Source organism: Conger conger, chromosome 12 (assembly GCF_963514075.1).
Source record: "Conger conger chromosome 12, fConCon1.1, whole genome shotgun sequence".
Taxonomy (NCBI): Eukaryota; Metazoa; Chordata; class Actinopteri; order Anguilliformes; family Congridae; genus Conger; species Conger conger.
The window spans coordinates 19,965,715-19,986,962 of record NC_083771.1 but is presented as its reverse complement, the minus strand read 5'-3'; the positions used below and the strand labels follow the sequence as shown (position 1 = coordinate 19,986,962).

The 21,248-nt window shown below is 47.5% G+C and overlaps 1 protein-coding gene across 2 annotated transcripts in view; it reads right to left on the bottom strand.

Moving 5' to 3' along the window:
- Positions 1-278: 278 nt before the first annotated feature.
- LOC133142100 (huntingtin-interacting protein 1-related protein-like) overlaps positions 279-21,248 on the bottom strand; it is a 34,411-nt gene continuing 13,441 nt past the window's right edge. For both annotated transcript variants that reach the window (XM_061263077.1, XM_061263078.1), the window contains exons 6-32: positions 20,324-20,400; positions 18,930-18,991; positions 18,092-18,232; positions 17,702-17,759; positions 16,896-16,971; positions 16,129-16,305; positions 15,436-15,488; positions 15,019-15,091; positions 14,694-14,877; positions 12,701-12,789; positions 11,987-12,103; positions 11,348-11,449; positions 10,466-10,660; positions 9,893-10,040; positions 9,639-9,725; positions 9,243-9,350; positions 7,861-7,997; positions 7,051-7,161; positions 6,541-6,599; positions 5,116-5,146; positions 4,911-4,973; positions 4,420-4,520; positions 3,950-4,055; positions 3,379-3,502; positions 3,189-3,250; positions 2,868-3,086; positions 279-2,048 (exon numbers count right to left, since the gene is read on the bottom strand). In XM_061263077.1, the coding sequence (XP_061119061.1) occupies positions 2,040-2,048; positions 2,868-3,086; positions 3,189-3,250; positions 3,379-3,502; positions 3,950-4,055; positions 4,420-4,520; positions 4,911-4,973; positions 5,116-5,146; positions 6,541-6,599; positions 7,051-7,161; positions 7,861-7,997; positions 9,243-9,350; positions 9,639-9,725; positions 9,893-10,040; positions 10,466-10,660; positions 11,348-11,449; positions 11,987-12,103; positions 12,701-12,789; positions 14,694-14,877; positions 15,019-15,091; positions 15,436-15,488; positions 16,129-16,305; positions 16,896-16,971; positions 17,702-17,759; positions 18,092-18,232; positions 18,930-18,991; positions 20,324-20,400 (2,769 nt within the window). In that variant the 3' untranslated portion in view covers positions 279-2,039. The remainder of the gene's footprint in view (positions 2,049-2,867; positions 3,087-3,188; positions 3,251-3,378; positions 3,503-3,949; positions 4,056-4,419; positions 4,521-4,910; positions 4,974-5,115; positions 5,147-6,540; positions 6,600-7,050; positions 7,162-7,860; positions 7,998-9,242; positions 9,351-9,638; positions 9,726-9,892; positions 10,041-10,465; positions 10,661-11,347; positions 11,450-11,986; positions 12,104-12,700; positions 12,790-14,693; positions 14,878-15,018; positions 15,092-15,435; positions 15,489-16,128; positions 16,306-16,895; positions 16,972-17,701; positions 17,760-18,091; positions 18,233-18,929; positions 18,992-20,323; positions 20,401-21,248) is intronic.

Sequence of the window (21,248 nt, the reverse complement as noted above, 5' to 3'; positions counted from 1 at the left end):
TGACAATAGCCAGTATCCCCAACAGGGGGCGACATAACCAAATAACAGACATAACCAAATAACAGATCATTTGCAATTTAAAACATGCTCCAAGTGTTAAGAAATATGTCTTCCATCAACATCACGTGTATCGCCAGGCACAAGAGCCTGATGTTCACACTAGCGATACTTGAGACACTCCTACATGAACACAAGATATGACAGAAATTTGAAGAGGGACAGTATGCGTATGGCCCAGATTATTCAGGCATGTAATTATGAGACAGGGAGAAGTCCAGTATCCATAACGATTTATTATTAATTCAACATTTACATTTATTACAGAAAACCACAGTAATGCTTACTAAAATATATTAATACATCTGAGAGTATAAATGAAGGTTTCATACAGGAAAAGAACAAGAGAGCAAAGCATTTCTCAAAGTTCAAAACACACCCATAGACCCACCTTAAACCTTGTTAAGAGGGCAGGTTCATTTGGTTTTCCTTTAACATGTTGTGTGTGCTTTATTCCAGAACATGTATAATGTCTTGGTGGCTTAACAAGCAGATTTATAAAGTCCAGTATTGACCTACTTGTTAAAAAATAACAATAAAATCAGGAAAAACATGGTTCATAGAACCCAGAGCCCAGGGAGTCGGTAAATGATGAGAATCTGGACTAATAAGAAGCTAAATGACAAATAAAGGAGCATTACTCTGGACTGCCAGGGACAGTGTACTACAAGCTCAAACAAATAGATCATCATGGGTAATGTAGTTCTATAGAAAAATAAACAGATTTTAAGCAAATCGAAAAAGATTAGGGTTATGGAACTACGTTTCCCATAACTTAACGTATTGCAGTTGATGTTTAGGGGCCATGCTTTTGCTCACCTCTATAAATCTATGAGTGATTGTGATAACGACTGATTACAAATGAGTAATTTCACAGCTGAACTGAAGGCCAGGCTTTTTTTTTTAATGAAGTTTAAAACTATAACCAACTTAAAAAATAACAAAGTTTAAAACATTAAAAAATTTCCTCAAGAATCAATCCTGCTTTTTCACTGCCAGGAAACCAGTGATCTGTGTACTTTACCACCTAATATTGTGCTTGTGCATCAATTCAAAAAGAAAACCCAACCCTGTGAAATTAAGACAGCAATCAAGAGTAGTAGATGTTATTTCTGTTCTAAGTAGATTTCTGTGAGTATGCAAACAGCAGCACTACCTAAGAACCCAGAGAAATTTTAGATTATGAGTTTTGAGATTCACCAAACCTGTAAAGCCTGTAAAGATGCCCTTATATACCCATGATTCACATTAAATGGCAGATACACTGGAAAACTTCACCATTTTAAATTAAGCTGTCTAACAAAAGACTAACTGAAACTTGACTGAAATAATAGTTGCATATTCTGATGTGTATTCCACAGGTTACTAAATATCGGTTTACAGACATAACTCATATATATTCCAAAGTAGTTAAAAACATAAAAAGAAAATATCGGTATATAGCAGTTGTCCCTCAAATACACTCATTGTATAAGACTGCATTATATATTCTGATCAAAATATGTTCATATGCTAATGTACAATGCAGAAACAAAATAACATAGAAAGAGGCACCATTGCATTAAAAATACAGGTTCAACCTCTAAAAGCACTATATTAAAAGTATTCCAATAAAAGCAACACAAGTTCTTTACAATGGCCATGTGAGCTCAGTGTTTTCCCTGAATATACTGCAGAGCTGAGTGCAAGCCTGACGCAAGCTACAGGCAATGTTAGGTAAGGCAGAGACAGACGTTATTGTTCTTTCAACGAGAAGGCAGCGGGAGGCTATTTTCAGGTTGGTCAGCAAGAGTGAAAGAGGTGGAGTGAGGTGGGGGGGGGGCTGTTGACGTGGTGTATGATGAGTGGCCATGGACAGAGCGAAGGAAGAGAGGATGCTGGGATATGTTGACAATAGGTGGGGACACAAAGAGGACGGCGTCTCTCCCTTTTGGATCGGCTTAGTCGTCAGGCCAATGGGGGTAGTCGCCTTCAGCTGCTGTTCACCTGAACTGCAAGTCAGAAAAGGGAAGGGGAGGCAGACAGAGGGGGAGAGAAGGGGTGATTAAACCTGGATTATTTTCACAAAATGGTCACTGCTTGACAAACGGGCTGCTCACAGCATCCAGGATTTGACAGTGGGAGGAATACTATTTGATGGGGGCTTGGTAGAAGGAGGAGCTTAACAGTGGCAGGAGTTTAACAATGAGCACTGGGTATTATAGTACAAGGAGCAATAGCTAAAGATGACTGTGCTAAAACTTCTGTTAGACATACAGGGTTCTGATGCTGACTGTGCTAAAACTCCTGTTAGTCATATGGGGTTCTGAAGATGACTGCTAAAACTTCTGTTAGTCATATGGGGTACTGAAGATGACTGTGCTAAAACTTCTGTTAGTCATACGGGGTTCTGAAGATGACTGCTAAAACTTCTGTTAGTCATACAGGGTTCTGATGCTGACTGTGCTAAAACTTCTGTTAGTCATACGGGGTTCTGAAGATGACTGCTAAAACTTCTGTTAGTCATATGGGGTACTGAAGATGACTGTGCTAAAACTTCTGTTAGTCATACGGGGTTCTGAAGATGACTGCTAAAACTTCTGTTAGTCATACAGGGTACTGAAGATGACTGTGCTAAAACTTCCGTTAGTCATCCAGGGTTCTGAAGATGACTGCTAAAACTTCTGTCAGTCATACGGGGTTCTGAAGATGACTGCTAAAACTTCTGTTAGTCATACGGGGTTCTGATGCTGACTGTACTAAAACTTCTGTTAGTCATACAGGGTTCTGAAGATGAGTGCCAGGGCTGATCTCTTCCGTGTCAGTCGTACCGGGTTCTTTGCGAGTGGGCTCGGTTTCCGTGGCAGCGAAGGCTTCTTAAAGAGGGAAGGCTTGGCAGGTTTGGGGGAGGGAGGAGCCTTGTTGGAGACTCCGTTGTTGTCATTTTCAGGATCCAGGGGGCTGCCAGCCAGCTCGTAGTGCTTCCTCCTCAGCTCCCCCAGCCGGACCCTCTCGTTCTCCAGGTTAGACTCCAGCTCCAACACCCGCACCTGAGCAGAGAGAGGCCGTCAAAAAGACCCCAACACACACAAACAAACAAACATACACACAGACTGAGACTCAGACACAGACACACAACTGAGCCCACTAACCTGTGACTCAATCTCCTCTTTCTTCAGCTTCATCAGGTTCATTCCGGAAAAGTCCATGGTATCTGCAGAGGACGGAAAGAAGCAGATGAGGCCTTCAGGTTCTCCTAGGCCAGGGGCAGGGCCCGAGGTAGGGGGCTCCGTACCGGGGCTCCCTTTTCACCCGCATTTGATGCCAGTTTGGTGCCCTCACCTTTGTCCTCGATCTGGTCCTGCCCGGTCTTGGTGGACGCCACCACATTGGCGGCCATCTCGTTAACGCGCCGGGAGGCCTGCTGTAGGGACACCAACCTCTTGCTGTCGCGGTCAGCCTTCACCTGGAGGGGGAGGGGGAGAAAATGGGGTTACAACTCCAAGGTTGTAGGTCCAGTTCCACGGTGGGGTATTAATGCACCCTCGAACGAGGGACTTAATCTGCATTGCTTCTATAACTATTCTAAAACTATCTATTTATATATTATGCAAGTGCATTTTGTGTGAGGACTGTAAGCTGTGCACAGTAAGCCGCACACCTGGATGAGTATCTGCTGAATGCCTAAAAATGTTGACGGAAAACAGAGATGTCTATATACATTTGGTATATGTTGATGTATCAAAATTTTGCCATTCTTTTTCTTTTTAAAATCTCTTTTTTCACCCCTCACTTAGTTGAGGCGCTGGTTAAAAACTTTAACTGAGTTTAAACTGGGGATATGGTCTGTAGAAACGGATGTGATTTGGTCTGAGGGCGGGGCATCGATGGCGGCCGGAGAAGCGACGTCTACCTTGGAGGCGGCGACAAGCTGGGCGGTGCTGGCGGCGATCTCGTGGGAGCAGACGATCAGCTCCTCGTACTTCCCCGTGTGCAGCACCACCTTATCGGCCGACTCGCTGGGAGGGGTGAAAGGTCACAGGCCACACTTTGGTTTTCATCCTTTTTTTTTTTTTACATGCAATGTCCTATACCCCAACCACAATACAACACTGCTACCCTTCTTTATTACATTAAAAAAAGTTTTTTATTTCTGCTGCACCCACACCTGGAAATTTAGAGCCGGGATTTGATGCAATTACAGAAATCAGGAACAGCTGTGGTTGTAATATCCATAGGATATCACCACTTAATAATCTGAGGGTAACTCATGAAGTCTGCTGTTACTGGGGCTCTCAACATTGGGTTTTGATGCAGACATTGTTGGATTGACTCTGAATACAGACAGACAGGCTGTGGGCCTCTCGGCCTGTCCAGACTTACACCATCTGTGTGGCGCCCCATCCCACAGCCTTGGAGGCGGAGATCAGCCCCTCGGTCCAGCGAGAGTTCCTGGCGTAGAACTCCTTAATGGAGGCCGCACCCTGCGAAGAGAATGGATGATCAGTACCATACACATACATACACACACACACACACACACACATATACACACATATACACACATATACACACATATACACACACACACACACACACACCTCCCTGGGTGACCATTATATGCACCATCCCACAGGGCTGCTGGATGCTCAGCATTCTCAATGGAACATGATACTAAACAAAAAAAGTCAGAATGCACTAGTGTGAAAGATGGGCTCTGTGCAGGATACAGGGGGAAACAGATGCGTCTGCTGAAACTGGAGATGCGTCTCCTGAAACTGGCAGTGATGGGGAGGAACGTTACTGGAGCCGGTTAGAGGAGCCGGTTCGGGTTCTGCATACGGTTCATCTGGTCAGTGTGACCTGCAACTCACCCGTCCACCCTCCACAATCTCCTTCTGCAGGTCTTTGGAGGCGATCACCAGCAGGTGGATAGCCTTTTGGACGAGGGAGAGGCACACAGTTAGAAAGGACAAAACCGCCTGCAGATGGCTCCACGGAGCCCATCATCTCACTCAACAGGAAGTGGTCACTGCCACGAATATCACACCCCAAAGAGAAGTGGCAGTTATATCTCACCTTCATGAGGTCAGTGCAGGAGTAGAGGATTCTAGAAGGAAACAAGAGACAAACCAATGAAGCACAGATCAGTTTCTGTTTCTGTAATGCCACTGTACAGGCCCACAGCCATCTTTTATCTCTCTTAGAGAAACAGCAGTTCCCTCATACACAGGTAGGAGACTGCCTTAGAAATGAAAGTCTACTGGAACTGGTGGCCAAACTGGTGGACTAGCTGATTATTTCAGTTGGTTAACCAGCTAAAGCCAGCTAGAATGTGAAAAACACAGTTGAAACCAGCTTGACCAGTTTAGGCTGGTTTGAGCTGGAATTTTCAGCAAGGAGCTGCAAACAGGAGGATCAGATTATGCCTAGGTCCTGCACTCCTGATTGGCCGTTCCACTCGGTTCTCTTTCAGAGCTATAAAAGTATGTTAGTGCTGCCAGTAAGATGCATTATCGTGAATTAAATGCTGAGAATGCACACCTGTCATGGAAGCTACATTACACTTCAATTTGTGTAAAGCCAAAGACAGGCTGACTCAGTACTCAATTTGTCAACAATGAGACAGACATTGTAACAGAGACATTTTAAAATATTTTTTAAACAACTTTTGAAAATCCCTCTCGGAGTGTCTGTGGTCAGTGCCAAAGCTCTGATATAATCTCAACCCGACTGGTTAACTCCACACTTTGCTGGATACTATAAACACCTAGGAGCAATTCCGACTTCCTCTGGATCAAGTGAATCAAATTTGCATCAAATTCAAAACATTGGTGCTAGCCTTCCAAGCAGTTAAGGGGTCTTCCCCAGCTTACCTACAAAAAATCATCAGACCCTACACCCCTGCCAGACCTCTTCGTTCAGCCTCCACAGGCCGCTTGGCACCTCCCCCTCTCCGAACCTCCACCTCACGCTTACGACTACTGTCTGTTCTGGCTCCACGGTGGTGGAACGAACTCCCCGTTGAGGTCAGAACTGTAGAATCTCTTCGCACCTTCAAGCGCAAACTGAAGATGCACCTCTTCAAGCATCCCTCCCTACCTCCCTGTGAACCTTAATTGTTGTCTTTGTGATTTACTTTGTGTATCGGTATTTTTAGTTGGCTAGGTAAGCAGTGTTTGGATAGTTGGTCACTTTTGCTTTGTTGTTTGTTTGTTTATTCAAATAGGCCCTGGTCCTTATCTTTGTTGTACAGGTAGCAGTTGAAATTGTACTTCCCTCTTGGGTCTTTCAGCAAACTTATCCCTGGTTATGGGTATGCACTTTGTTGTACGTCGCTCTGGGTAAGAGCGTCTGCCAAATGCCATTAATGTAATGTAATGAATCAAGTGGTTATTGACTGATTGCTTGACCAAGTCTTGGTCTTGCTTAAGCAGTTGTCAAGTTTGCATGACAGGTAATTAGCAGAGCATTCTGCTCATTTGTCTTTTGGCCAATGCTCACCTCTCATTGACCTCCAGTTTGACCCCAGAGGTGTCCTTCCTGGCTTGGTTCACCATTTCCTGTTGCGTTTTAAACAGAAACGGTTGAGGATTAGAGGACAACCACGTAAATATATAAACACAGCAAGATAGCAAGAAGCCAACATGTTACAACGGTGATAACAGGCCATGCCTGTAACCAGTGCATCATTACAATAAAGCCATACAGCCAACAACAAAAGCAAAGACAGAATGATTATATGTAAAAAAAAACTAAACAAAACAAGCTATTTAAGGAAGTCTATATTTTCATTCAAGGGGATAATTACCATTGCTGAATATATCATTGGAATGAATGCAATGTATTGCCCGTGATGTTCACGGTATGTATGTGGCATAACGCCTGTATCTTTGAGGACAGCTGTGTCCAGTTTTACTGGAGAAGAGGCTTGGGGCTTCTGCTTTGGCCCAGCGCTAAAACGCCTCAGCTAATCCACGTCTTTAATGACGGGCAGTGGATACGGTCGCTTACGTCGATCCTCCGCACAGCCTCTTCGATGGCTGCGGACGTGGACGCCATCTCCTTATCCACCAGGTCCCCCAGCTCCTCCTGCCGGATGTCCGAGCCCTTGGGCCTGAGGTCCTGTGAGGGGCGGAGACCTGTCAGTCCGGGCCTCGGCTGCCACGCCCGCGCTGTCATAGTAACCGAGGAACCCTCTACTCCCTTCCCCCTTTTAGAGTCAGCACTATAACCCCCTCCCCCCCTCTTCTGTTCAGACTGTGGAGCTCTCAAAGGCAATTTTCACATCTTCATTTTATGGAGTCAGAACTAGAGGCCGTTTGTGTGTCCCCCCGCCCCCCCCCCCATCAGCATTACTTTAATTTCACTATTAATATTCTACCTAACCGTGATGCGGTTATATAATACTTTATTTACATCATCAGCATTGTGCAAGTCTGCTGGTTTGGAAAGCATGCCACTAATGAGGTGGTCACCTCTTTCTAGTCTTTGAGACGTGCATCTACAGTCACACTGCGTTCTCAATTTGAGTGGACCGTAAGCTCTCACACCAGCTGAGACGACAACAACCACCGGTCATCTACAGCTGACCTGACACCACCTCAGACCACCTCAGACCACCTCAGACCACCTCAGACTGTAGTGGAGTCTGATTTTGACTTGTGATTGTTTATCATGCTTTTAGGAGGGAGATCTTTTGTTCTGTGAATTTCCCCCTACAAGACCACCTGGCACAAGTGAACCCCAGGCTGCCTGTTTGTAAAGTACAGCCGTGTCAGCCCCCTCAACAGGGCGGAGGCTGTGGGCCTGGGGGAGCCCCACCTGGGCCAGCTGCAGGATCTTCTGGACGATGGTGCGAGCGGAGGCCGGGTCGGCCCGCTGCAGAGTGGGCTTGGACTTCAGCTCCTGGAGGAACTGCAGCGTCTCCGTGGCACAGCCTCGGCAGTTATCCGTCAGGCCTGGAGGAGGTGGAGGAAGAGGAGGAGGTGGAGGAAGAGGGCGGTTAGTCAGCGGCAGAATAATGCCCGGTGCCCCTACTGGGTCAAATATGTCATTGTTTTGGATTCCAATGAGCTCAAATGATCTCATCTGGTGAAATTGAGTCAACCAAGTGGACCAAATGGTGGGTTTTGCACTTTTTGAGAGTATTACGCACACCATCCCATACACCAGACGAGTTCAGAGTGTAGAAATGCCTTTGGATCCAAAACAATAGTGGATTTCAGCCAGGTCTGCACTGAACCCAATACATCACCCCAACACTGAAATCAACACATTCCGATTCAATACAGCTCCCGAAAAAACATTAAGGGGTGTGGACCAATTGTGATACAGTGGCACTAGCACCAGAGATACGAGTGTGGTTTCAAAAATCACAAAGACGCTTTACAGAGTAACAGAAGGGCAAACACCAGGTCTGACGCACCAAATAGCAAGAACATGAGTTAAGAAAACTCACCAGTGCTGAGAAACACCCTGAAACAGTGGCAGGAAAGAACTCCCTAATGGGCAGAAATCTCAGGAGGAACCGGTCTATGAGAGGGGGAGCCCAGCCTCCACTCTCCGGAAAGGTGTAAAGTAAAGGTAGAATGGATATAACAGATGTACTGTAAGCTGCTCAACCCATTTGAACTGCTGCAATAGATTTCTTATTGCAAGTGTAACAGGTGAGAAATTGCCTGAGTCCGACGTGGGATTTGAACCCCGGCCTCTCACTTGTCCAAATTATTTGTTGAACGAACGCGTTACCAGTCAGCTAAAGACAAACTCGCCTCTAGCCAAGGGCAACAACGTTCTTTTGAATTTGAGGGTTACGTCATCGGGGATCGCGATAACCTGCTACCAGCCTTCGCTTTCACTGCACCATCTGTGCTTACTAGCAAACTAGCTGAGCTAACCATGCTACACAAGGTAATAAACTAGCTGGAAAAGTAGGAAGTCCAAATGAGTGGAAGGATAGTGAGCAGTTCAGAGAGGCAGGGTGATGCTTCTTCAGCTCCAGGATGTGTTCAGGCGTGGATATAAACCAGGGGTTAGGAGCAGAGAGAGTGGAAGGAAAGCAGGAGCTGAGTACCCGGTGAGCACATAGACTCTATAAGGAGAAAAGCTGCTTTATGCGACACAGATGCACTGGCAGAGTGCGAGCTGGCGCCCCAGGGGAGATGAGGAATGCGTGGGGAGTTGGCGTTGGCAGGGGCACTCACGGTCAGCGTGGTCTGTGGGGGCCATGTGGGCGGTGGCGCTGCCGTTGACGATGGTGTCGGCCGCCAGGTGGGAGAACTGGGTAACTGCCCGCAGAAGCCCACTGGCGTCTAGGGCGAGACAGGAAGTGGACAGGGGGTCACATCCTGAGACACGCCATCACTTACCGTCGCTCACCAACACAGCACCACCACCACCACCAGGGGCCATCATAGGTCCTCTAAAACAGTGGTCCCCAAACTTTCCCAGACATACTTACTGACTGATAAACTGATAAAGAATGAAACCAATTTTCTCTTAGAATGTATGTCCACATAACTACACGTGCTCAGTAATTTGTGCAGCGTGTTTAATGTCTCGTGTTGGGTAATATCATTAAACGAGGATGGTCAGCAAACCTTTCATGTCCTTTAGGTAGTCTGTCTGGCCTTTCTTCACCTTGTCAATAGAGTCAAGAGTAGCTTCTGCCCTGCTTACAAGGTAATCTGGGGAGAGGGAAGAGAGCAAGGAAAGGCAGATTAAATCGTGGTTCATCTCTACATGTTGGGCACAAGAAGGAACAAACAAAATGGCTCAAACATCCTGGATAAGCCAGATTTTGGGCTCACACAGGACAGAGAAAGTTGTGGAACCGTGGTGGAGAGGGGGCTACCTGGGGAGGAGGTGCAGCGCAGGTGCAGGGGGTCGTCCAGTTTGTCGACGGCGTCCTGGATGATGCTCTGTGCCTCGGTCACGGTGCCCTGCAGCAGGGAGAACTGGTCCTCCAACAGCTGCTGCTGCAACTGCTCCTCCCGGCTCAACTGTGGACAAACGCACACGCACACGCACACGCACACGCACACACACACGCAGTCAGCACGACCGTCTGTGCGTCTCACCCCGACCATGACTTTACACAACTTACCTTCTACCAGGAAATATGAAACAGGCAAGAAACTAGAGGACCAGGGAGAGGAAGAGAGCGAGGGAGAAATGGAGGGAGCGAGAGAGAGGGAGAGGGAAGGAGAGGCCTTGGACTGTGCTGCTTGTCAAACATGTAAACTGTAAACAATACAATGGTAATCACTAATGTCTGAGACACTGATACCACATCTGTTAGACTATGACCTCATAAGATAGTGACCTTACATTTGTGAGACTGTGACATCATGTTTGAAAGAGTGACGTCACATCTGCGAGACCGTGACATCATATTTACGAGACGGCGCTGCAGACGGACCCTCACCTTGTCCCTCAGCTTGCTCTGCAGCTCGTCCATGTCTCTGGCACTCTTCTCCCGCTCCTGCTGCAGGGAGGACTGCTGCGTCTGTGCAGTCTGGCGCAGGGAGGAGAGCTCCGCGTCCTTCTCACTCACCGCGTGCAACAGCGTCTCCTTCTGAGCCTGGAGCCCCAGCATCTCACTGCTCAGCCTCTCCCCCGTCTGCAACGCACACGCACACACACCCCGTCAGAACCGTAATGCACACACACGCATACAGACCGCAGGGCTGATGTACAAACATAAAAAAATTGGACCAACAGACGTTTTTCCCCATATCATTAATATGACACATACTGTGGATAGTGATCGTACAAAAATGTAAATCTGCTATGAACAGAAGAAACCGGTAAAAAGCAATGTGAGTGAGCTGGTGAGCCTTTGCGGACATTATCCAAGAAACACAGTTTGCACACATGCTTATTCTAAGCCCATTCAGGGGGTGACCATAAGACGTTGAAAGTTTCAATTATATTTTGTACAAAGCTCAGAAAAACCATTTTACTTCTGGCTTTTACTCAGTGCAGTTATCCAGACAAAATCCTTTCAACACTGAATACACAAAGTAAAGGTTTCTCCCATTGATGATATTAATGATTTAACATCCAAAGGCACTGTGATATGCACAAGATGGCCTTTCAAAGTTCTGATAGTCGTCTTGAAATTCCCATGTGAGCTGCCAACCATTTCTCCAATTTCAATCAATATATTGTTGTTGTCCACTGCAAAACACAATGATTGGTTGGAACTGCTGAGTCACTGATGGCTCCTCCATCTTCCTGTTGGCCCCCCTGGGCCCTTGGGGGCCCCACCCTGTGTGAGTACGGCGGGGGGGGATAGGAGACCCACGTGCGTGTTGGTCTGCAGAGAGGCCTGTGTCCTCTGGAGCTCCACCATCTTCTCCTCCAGCTCACGCCTCAGCTTGTCCACCTCAAACTTCTGCTCCTCCAGCTGCACACAGAGAAAGCATGCGGTCACCCGGAAGAACCCATACGCATCACACAGTAAACAAGACCCTCCCCTCTACCTCATCTTTAAAACAACCCCACGTTGTGGCTGTGCACGGAGAAAGCACACGGTCACCGGAAGAACCCATAGGCATCACACGGTAAACAAGACCCTCCCCTCTACCTCATCTTTAAACAACCCCACGTTGTGGCTGTGCACAGAGAAATCACACGGTAAACAAGACCCTCCAAGGCATACGCTAGCTTGTGTGGAAGTGGGACTGCAAGCAGGACATAAAATAAATAAAATAAAAGTAGTGTTTTTAAACCCTTTAAGGTGCAAGATCACAAATATGTGACTAGAAGGTTCTTAACCGAACATTCTAAGGCTGGTGTAACAATCACTCCTGGTAATTCAAAGCAGTGGATTTCTAGTGCACGAACACATTCAGAAAAGCCCTATTCTTCAAAGGGTTAACTGCCCTCTCAGGCAGCGATTCGAAAGCGGAAGAGGAGGACAGGGGGGTGGGCGGACGGATACCTTCATGTCGGACTCCTGCTTGATGCTCTCCACCTCGAAGGCCAGCTGCTGCCTGGTCCGGGCCACCTCCTCCTGTGTCTGCTGGCTGGCCGACAGCATCTTCACCGTGTCTGCGCTCTGACCGCAAAACACACATTTATGTCAACAAACCAACCAAACACTCCATCCATCCGCTATCTAACCCGCTCATTCCTGGTCAGGGTCATGGGGGGTGCTGGAGCCTATCCCAGCATGCATTGGACGAGAGGCAGGAATACACCCTGGACAGGTCAACCAATCTATCACAGGGCACACACAACATCCAGACACTCATACCTACGGGCAATTTTGACTCTCTAATTAACCTAACCTGCATGTCTTTGGACTGTGGGAGGAAACCGGAGTACCCGGAGGAAAACCACACGGACACAGGGAGAACATGCAAACTTTGAACAAAATACTAACGCACTGAATTCATATTGTGACGGGATTGGCGGTTACCTTCCTGAGCAGCTCAGCGTGGTTGGAGACCAGCTCAGTAAAGCGTGATGTGTTTGACCCAGGCCAGGATGGAGCGTGTGTTTGGGGGGGCAGACAGTGAGATGGGATTGGCGGTTACCTTCCTGAGCAGCTCAGCGTGGTTGGAGACCAGCTCAGTAAAGCATGATGTGTTTGACCCAGGCCTGGATGGAGCGTGTTTGGGGGGGCAGACAGTGAGATGGGATTGGTGGTTACCTTCCTGAGCAGCTCGGCGTGGTTGGAGACCAGCTCAGCGTGTTTCTCCTTCAGCTTGGTGTAGCGCAGCTCTGAATCCTGGGCCCGCCCTGCAGGGATGGAGAGAGCGCACAGCCCATGTCACAATCATCATAATCATAATAATAATAATAATAATAATAAGCTTTATTTATATAGCCCCTTCATATATGATATATATATCAAAGTCCTTTGATTTTGCACTAGAATCAAAGCAATTACTAATAATTATAAAGATTTATAGACACTGTAGATAAAAAATGAAATGATACTGATTGTGGGAATATATTCACACAACAAATAACAAGACAAGACAAACACTCTGGGGCCTTCCCCCATGTCGAGTGGGTCGACATGGATTGTGGGAATATGTCATTTCAAATAACAAGACAAGACAAACTCTCCAATATGCACATCACAATGTAGCGCTGCGCTAAATCAGGAATATAACCACACCTGTTTACACTGCAACCTGCTTCAACAAACCAGGCTAGGGTTCACCGGCCCCAGCTGCAACATGCAGCACTATATCATCTTCCTCAAGCTACCTTTTCCACCCGCAGTGGCACTGCAGTAAATATTGTAGGTCTATGTACTGACAGTTTTCCTGATAGCTTGGTTTGGTCTTGGCTCCTGGCCTGAACCTTTGTTCAGCGCTTTTTGTAAGTCACTCTAGATAAGAGAGCCTGCTGAATGTAAATATAAGTGGTTGAGCTGCAGAGCGGTGTGAGATATAGGGAGTGTTGGATGAAACAGATGAAATTCTGTCTTATCAAAAGTCTTAGTCTTGTAATGAGACTTAGAATCTATAGAATAGAAATAAGAGAATCGTAATAGAAATACAATTTTAAGTCTAAAGACTAAAATACTTAACATATTTTTAGTTTTTAGTAGTGCTATGCTGCTGTCGTGCTATGCTGCGTGACTCTGCGTGCTGTCAGTATCAAAGTGAAAGATTGTGGTCACCACAAGTCAGTCCCAGTGCCTGTGATCAAGTCAGTGTTTGTGGGGTGGTCTCAGTGTGTCAGTGGCTGTGTGTGAGTCAGTGGTCTCAGTGTGTCAGTGGCTGTGTGTGCGTCAGTGGTCTCAGTGTGTCAGTGGCTGTGTGTGCGTCAGTGGTCTCAGTGTGTCAGTAGCTGTGTGTGCATCAGTGATCTCAGTGTGTCAGTGGCTGTGTGTGCGTCAGTGGTCTCAGTGTGTCAGTAGCTGTGTGTGCATCAGTGATCTCAGTGTGTCAGTAGCTGTGTGTGCGTCAGTGGTCTCAGTGTGTCAGGAGCGGTGTGTGAGTCAGTGGTCTCAGTGTGTCAGTCATAGTGCCCGTGTGTGAGTCAGTGGTCTCAGTGTATCAGTGGCTCTGTGTGAGTCAGTGGTCTCAGTGTGTCAGTGCCTGTGTGTGAGTCAGTGGTCTCAGTGTGTCAGTAGCTGTGTGTGAGTCAGTGGTCTCAGTGTGTCAGTGCCTGTGTGTGAGTCAGTGGTCTCAGTGTGTCAGTAGCTGTGTGTGCGTCAGTGGTCTCTGTGTCAGTGCCTGTGTGTGAGTCAGTGGTATCAGTGTGTCAGTAGCTGTGTGTGCATCAGTGGTCTCAGTGTGTCAGTGCCGGTGTGAGAGTCAGTGGTCTCAGTGTGTCAGTGGCTGTGTGTGAGTCAGTGGTCTCAGTGCGTCAGTGGTCTCAGTGAGTCAGTGGCTGTGTGTGAGTCAGTGGTCTCAGTGTGTCAGTGGCTGTGTGTGAGTCAGTGGTCTCAGTGAGTCATTGGTCTCAGTGCATCAGTGGTCTCAGTGAGTCAGTGGCTGTGTGTGAGTCAGTGGTCTCAGTGTGTCAGTGGCTGTGTGTGAGTCAGTGGTCTCAGTGAGTCAGTGGTCTCAGTGCGTCAGTGATCTCAGTGCGTCAGTGATCTCAGTGCGTCAGTGGCTGTGTGTGAGTCAGTGGTCTCAGTGTGTCAGTGGTCTCAGTGGCTGCATGGTCAGACAGGCGCTCACTCTCTGTCTCCATGTAGGTGAGCTGTGCCTGGTCGGTCTCTGCAGTGTGCCTCCTCAGCGCCTCCAGCTCCATGCGCAGCTGCTCGTTCTCCACCAGGGCGCGCTGTTTCTGAGCCCGCTGCTCCTCCAGCTCCGCCTCCAGACTGTTGATCTGAGACTTCAGCTGTGTGATGTAGCGCTGGGCCTGCATGAAGGGGACCACAGGGGCTTCACACACTATACACACTATACACACACACTATATACATACACTATACACACTACACTATACACACACTACACTATACACACACTACACACACTACACACTAAAACACGGCTCTACCTCAGTTTTCATCCGCTCCAGCTCGGCCTTCAGAAACTCGATCTCCTGCTTCAGGCTGTCGATCTGCAGGTCCCTGCCAACGAGAAGCGCTCAGCTACAGCAGCATTGCCACAGGACCCCAGTTTGGAAAGACCAATATTATTGTATCTCTGCTCATTGTTGTAACTTCCAAAATTGGGAGGGCACAGACAAGAGTTTGCGGCTTCTCTAGCCTGTTCCAGAACCTTCTTAACCCTGAAGGTGAGTCTACAAGTTATCTAAGTGATGCCTAGGCGAGACTTCTAAGACATGAAGCATGTGTCCAGAACAATCATGATATTCAGATATTCCGAGGCATACATCCATAATAAAAATACATTTAGGTAATATTACATAAATATGTTCAAATACAAGAATAAAATAAACCGGAATGCTTACTTGGGGTCGAATCCACCATTCGGGGGCCCGAAGGTCTGATCAAATATGTCAAGCTGCCAGAGCACAGAGAAATACATGATTCATAAAGCCACACCTGGTTTTGTGTTGTGAATTATAAAATCTGTTCGCAGCTGGAATAGACTGGTTTCCATATCTCTATTAGTATATCTTCTGCTGTCATGGTTTGGTGGTCACAGAACCGGATACAAGTTTCATGGAACTGGATGTTTATTCACCTTTATTTATTCAGGGGAGGTTGACTGAGCATGCATGCCCTTTTACAGCAATGCCCTGTGAATGTCAGACCTGCATGTCTTTGGATTGTGGGAGGAAACTGGAGTAGCTACTTGCTGTGAGGTCACAGTGCTATCCACCAGAAATATGTCATTGTTTTAGCTTTTCTCTGCTTTACTGAGCTTGCCTCACGTATTGGAACCAATGAAATATTCTCAAAAGGCGAGTAAGGCCCGCCTACTGGTCCTCTTGATTGGCTCAACTGCACCAGGCAAGCTCAATTGAGCACAGAAAAGTCTGAAAAAAAGTGACACGGACTACAACGTAGAGAACCTTGTTGCTACGGGCACAGCTACGGCCTCTTCATCGAATGGACGGCTGTGATGAATTGTGTTTGATGAAGCGCGCTCACACAGCCGGTGTTGGTGTGGCCGTGGCTCACCTGCGGCCGTGGCTCACCTGTGGCTGTGGGGGAGGCTGCGGCTGCATCTGGAAGGCTGTGAGGTGCTGCGGCGTGCTGTTGAACTCCACCAGCGGCTCGCCGTCATCCTCCTCCGGGGGGTCCTCGTCCGCCATCACCACCACCGGCTTCACGTGCTCCGCCAGCGCCGACGCCCGCAGGAAGTTGGGTGGGGACTGAGTGAGGAGGAGGAGGAGGAGGAGGAGGGGACAAAACGGGAGGCGTGACTCTGCGTGACTCTGCGTGACTCTGCGTGACTCTGCGTGACTCTGCGTGACTCTGCGTGACTCTGCGTGACTCTGCGTGACTCTGCGTGACTCTCTGAGTGAGCAAGCAGGTAAGTGGAAGAGGGAGTCAGCGAATACCTGAACGAGTGATTTGGTAAGTGAGTTGGTGTATGATTGAGTGAGAGGGTGAGTGAGCCAGTTTGCAAATGAATGAGTTGGTGAGTGAGTAGGTGAGCCAGAATGTGAATTAATGAGTGAGTGTGTGAGTGTGTGAGTGAGTGAGTGTGTGAGTGTGTGAGTGTGTGTGAGTGAGTGAGTGAGTGAGTGAGTGTGTGTGTGTGAGTGTGTGAGTGTGTCAGTGTGTGTGTGTGAGTGAGTGAGTGAGTGTGTGTGTGTGTGAGTGAGTGAGTGTGAGTGAGTGAGTGTGTGTGTGAGTGTGTGAGTGAGTGTGTGAATGAGTGTGTGAGTGAGTGAGTGAGTGAGTGAGTGAGTGAGTGTGTGTGTGAGTGTGTGAGTGAGTGACTGAATGTAGCTCTTACATCTGGCAGCTTGGGGATCTGAATGAGCCGTTTGAAGTACATCATGTCCCTGCACTTGTTGAAGAAGCCCTTCAGGCTGAAACACAGGAGGGCAGTGGTGTGAGGAGCCATTCGCTTTCACAGCAAAAAAAAAAAAAAAGACACTTAACGCAAATGTGACACTTTATGGACGGCCCCTGGGGTGGAAAAAAGCTGCAGGAGGGGGCAGATTGCCTCCTCAGCCCCTCAATCTTTGCACAAATCTGAGGGTTGCCAGAGCCATGGTGCAGAGCCAGTTGGCCCCGAGACAGAGAGCACAAGGTCTTTTATCTTTTAAGGGGCCATGTCTTTGCAAACATGCACACTGCCTCTGTAGTAGGTGATGGGCATCTTTACCTTGGATTGGGCCAAGCCAACATCATATCATCATTTAAATACTTTAACACCAGAAACAACTCATGCCGATGACTTAATTTTAAAATAATAAAACCTCTACTTTCACCAATATTTACCACACAATTCTTTTTGTGTGTTAAAAATAGCTAATAATAATACAAATGTTTTATTTATTCACTGTATTATGCAAAGTGTATGCAGAGTACATTAAAATGAACAAAACAAAACGCAACACAGCAAAACAGCAAAAATAAAATAACAAGAGCAAAGCAATGAATACAATATGCACAATGTCAGTATGTTTTTGGCAAATTTTGTTTGGAGAATGGTTTTCATATTTTAAGCAGAATTTAGTGAGTCGAGTTGTTTAAAAAAAACATATCTGACCCTGGTCTAACACTGGCACTCAACACTGGAGAGGTGTGTTTTACCTGTGGAACTGGTCGTGGAATCGGTCCCTGTGACCCTGCAGGGTGTCTAACGGCAAACCTGCAGCACAAACCCCACCATGAGAAACTCTCACTCACACCACAAACGCAAAACAGAACCAGCCATATCAAAACTACCAACACTGAAGATTTATGGGAAAAGGCAGATATGTACGGGAGGGATAGTGGGAGCAGGGGTGGGGCAGATATGTACGGTGGGGGTAGTGGAAACAGGGGTGGGGCAGATATGTACGAGAGGGGTAGTGGGAGCAGGGGTGGGGCAGATATGTACGGGAGGGGTAGTGGGAGCGGGGGGGGGGCAGATATGTACGGGAGGGGTAGTGGGAGCAGGGGTGGGGTGGATATGGACAGGGGTGGGGCAGATTCACTCACAGGCGTGCAGTTTGAAGAGCAGCTTGACGGTGAAGTGGTAGAGGTGGCTGCTGTCCTGGATGACCTGGATGAGGGGAGACAGACGGCACTGCCCAGACGTGGTGGTGGAGATGGCGATGGAGGTGTTCAGCTGCCGGATCACTTCAAGAAGAAACTGCCGTCAGGGCCCATATTCATAGTGTCTGACAGCATGGTTAGGCTGGTCTGGGATCAGGATTCCCATTTCCAAAATCCTACTCCTATCCATTATGGGCTAAAAGGCTAAACTGATCCTAGATCAGCACTCCTACACAGAGATGTAATCTGAATATGGTCCCAGATCAGACTCCACCACATTTTGTGTTCTCTGATTGGTCCCCGGTCAAACTCTATCCCACTGTTGACAGGCTAACACTGACCACGGCAGGCTTTGAAAATGTGTTGGTTTGATTGCGTCACCGTTTTGGTCCAAATGCACACCGAAATCGTATTACCAACTCAGGAGTGAATCATCCTGCATTTTTAGTGCTTGACAAGCTTTTATATCACTGACACACACTGCTAATGCGTCTCAATTGGCAGTTTAGTGCTTTGACTCCCTGGACTTGCAGACACATAATGATAAAGTGTGTATCTGCACAGACATCAGACCCGGGGCAAACACTAATCTCAAATACTTTTCTACATGTCAACTGAATCGATTAAATGCATTTTTGCCCAGACTGTCAGTAAAGATAAAAGCTTATTTTCACATTGTCAGTGATATGTTGAATTGCTACTGAACTGGAGAGGATTAAGCTTAAGAGTTCTTAATGAATAAAGCATGACTGGGCTGAAGCTCCAGGGGAGTGGGACTCACCTGTCTCAGCCACCTTCAGCTCCACATCCATGTAGTCCAACACCTCCACGGTCATCTGGAAACTTCCAGACAGAAGCAGAAACACACTTAGTTATTCCATGAAACTGCAGGGTCTTATAGTAGAAACACACTTAGCTATTCACTCAGTGATATTCACTGATACTCCTTTGACAAACCGTTTCAATTATTTTAGTTGATTCGTATTCAACATACATTAACAACATTAATCCTTGATTGGTTAAATAATCTACAATTGCATCATGTTTCCAAGGTCTAAACTGGCTGCTTATTGAAAGGAAACCAAAAAGACCTGCAGGCACTAAGACGCTCAGGCACTAAGACCTGCAGGCACTAAGACGCTCAGACACTAAGACGCTCAGGCACTAAGACGCTCAGGCACTAAGACGCCCAGGCACTAAGACGCTCAGGCACTAAGACGCCCAGGCACTAAGAGGCTCAGGCACTAAGACGCCCAGGCACTAAGAGGCTCAGGCACTAAGACCTGCAGGCACTAAGAGGCTCAGGCACTAAGACCTGCAGGCACTAAGAGGCTCAGGCACTAAGACGCCCAGGCACTAAGACGCTCAGGCACTAAGACCTGCAGGCACTAAGACGCTCAGGCACTAAGACCTGCAGGCACTAAGACGCTCAGGCACTAAGACGCCCAGGCACTAAGAGGCTCAGGCACTAAGACCTGCAGGCACTAAGACGCTCAGGCACTAAGACCTGCAGGCACTAAGACGCTCAGGCACTAAGACCTGCAGGCACTAAGAGGCTCAGGCACTAAGACGCCCAGGCACTAAGAGGCTCAGGCACTAAGACCTGCAGGCACTAAGACGCTCAGGCACTAAGACCTGCAGGCACTAAGAGGCTCAGGCACTAAGACCTGCAGGCACTAAGAGGCTCAGGCACTAAGACGCCCAGGCACTAAGAGGCTCAGGCACTAAGACGCTCAGGCACTAAGACCTGCAGGCACTAAGACGCTCAGGCACTAAGACCTGCAGGCACTAAGACGCTCAGGCACTAAGACCTGCAGGCACTAAGACGCTCAGGCACTAAGACCTGCAGGCACTAAGACGCTCAGGGACTAAGACGCCCAGGCACTAAGACGCTCAGGCACTAAGACGCCCAGGCACTAAGACACTCAGGCCCTGGAGTTTGATTGCATTTGGGGGTTAGGTGTCTCGCTCAGGGACACTTCGACACCACCCGGGCGGGGGATCAAACCGGCAACCCTCCGACTGCCAGACGACTGCTCTTACTGCCTGAAGCCATGTCGCTCCCTTAAACTTTAAACTTCAACTGCTCTTCCAAAAGCTTGGGTTTCTAACCAGCGCCCCTCTGATTTGCACACCCATCTTGAGGCGAGAGGGCTCACTGGGGGTAACACTCACACATTGTTGATGTCTGTTCCCGCAGCACGCTCCAGGACTTCGTCAGAAACCTCCAGGTTGGCGCGGATTTCTGCGTGCTGAAATGAAGAAGTGGAGCACAACGAAGGTCCAGTCACTGACTAACACACGTTAAGCCCCTTATAGTTATCCACTGCATTTTCCCCATCAATATTCTCTGTAAGAGATGCAGAAAGGAGCCCCTCAATGATGTTATTATAACTGTTATCCAGATCCTAAATGTTCAATCAGGAGCAGAGGACTTTGGTATGTCATGTTGTTTTGCAACTGATAGCAAAGAGAATGTTCAGCAATAGAGCCTCAACTAAGACATTCGGTGTCAGGTAATCAGTATTTCTTAATTAATCATGAAAAATAAATATAAAATACAGGAAAATGCACATCCCTGGATCGTGCAAACCAGTCCACACCGCTATTGCTTTGGTTAGGAACTTCAACAAAACGAAGAAGTCTGAAGAAGTGTGGTACTGAAGAATGTTTTTTTCCCCATTTCAATTCCTTTTAAACTGTTTTTCATTCGAAAACAGAATAAGTAGAACCTGGAAGCTGATTTCATGAATAACGCTCGATTCGTTTTTTGCTGGAAGACTTGCCTTGATACATTGCATTACATTTCATTATTGGCATTTGGCAGACACGCTTATCCAGAGCGACGTACAGTTGATTAGACTAAGCAGGAGACAAACCTCCCCTGGAACAATGCAGGGTTAAGGGCCTTGCTCAAGGGCCCAACGGCTGTGCAGATCTTATTGTGGCTACACTGGGATTCACCACCAACCTTGCCTGTCCCAGTCATTTACCTTAACCACTACGCTACAGGCCGCCCCTGGAGATTGATACTGTTGATACTAATCAGCAAGCATCGACACAACCTGTTGCAGCTCTCAGATTAACGGAAGAGTTCCCT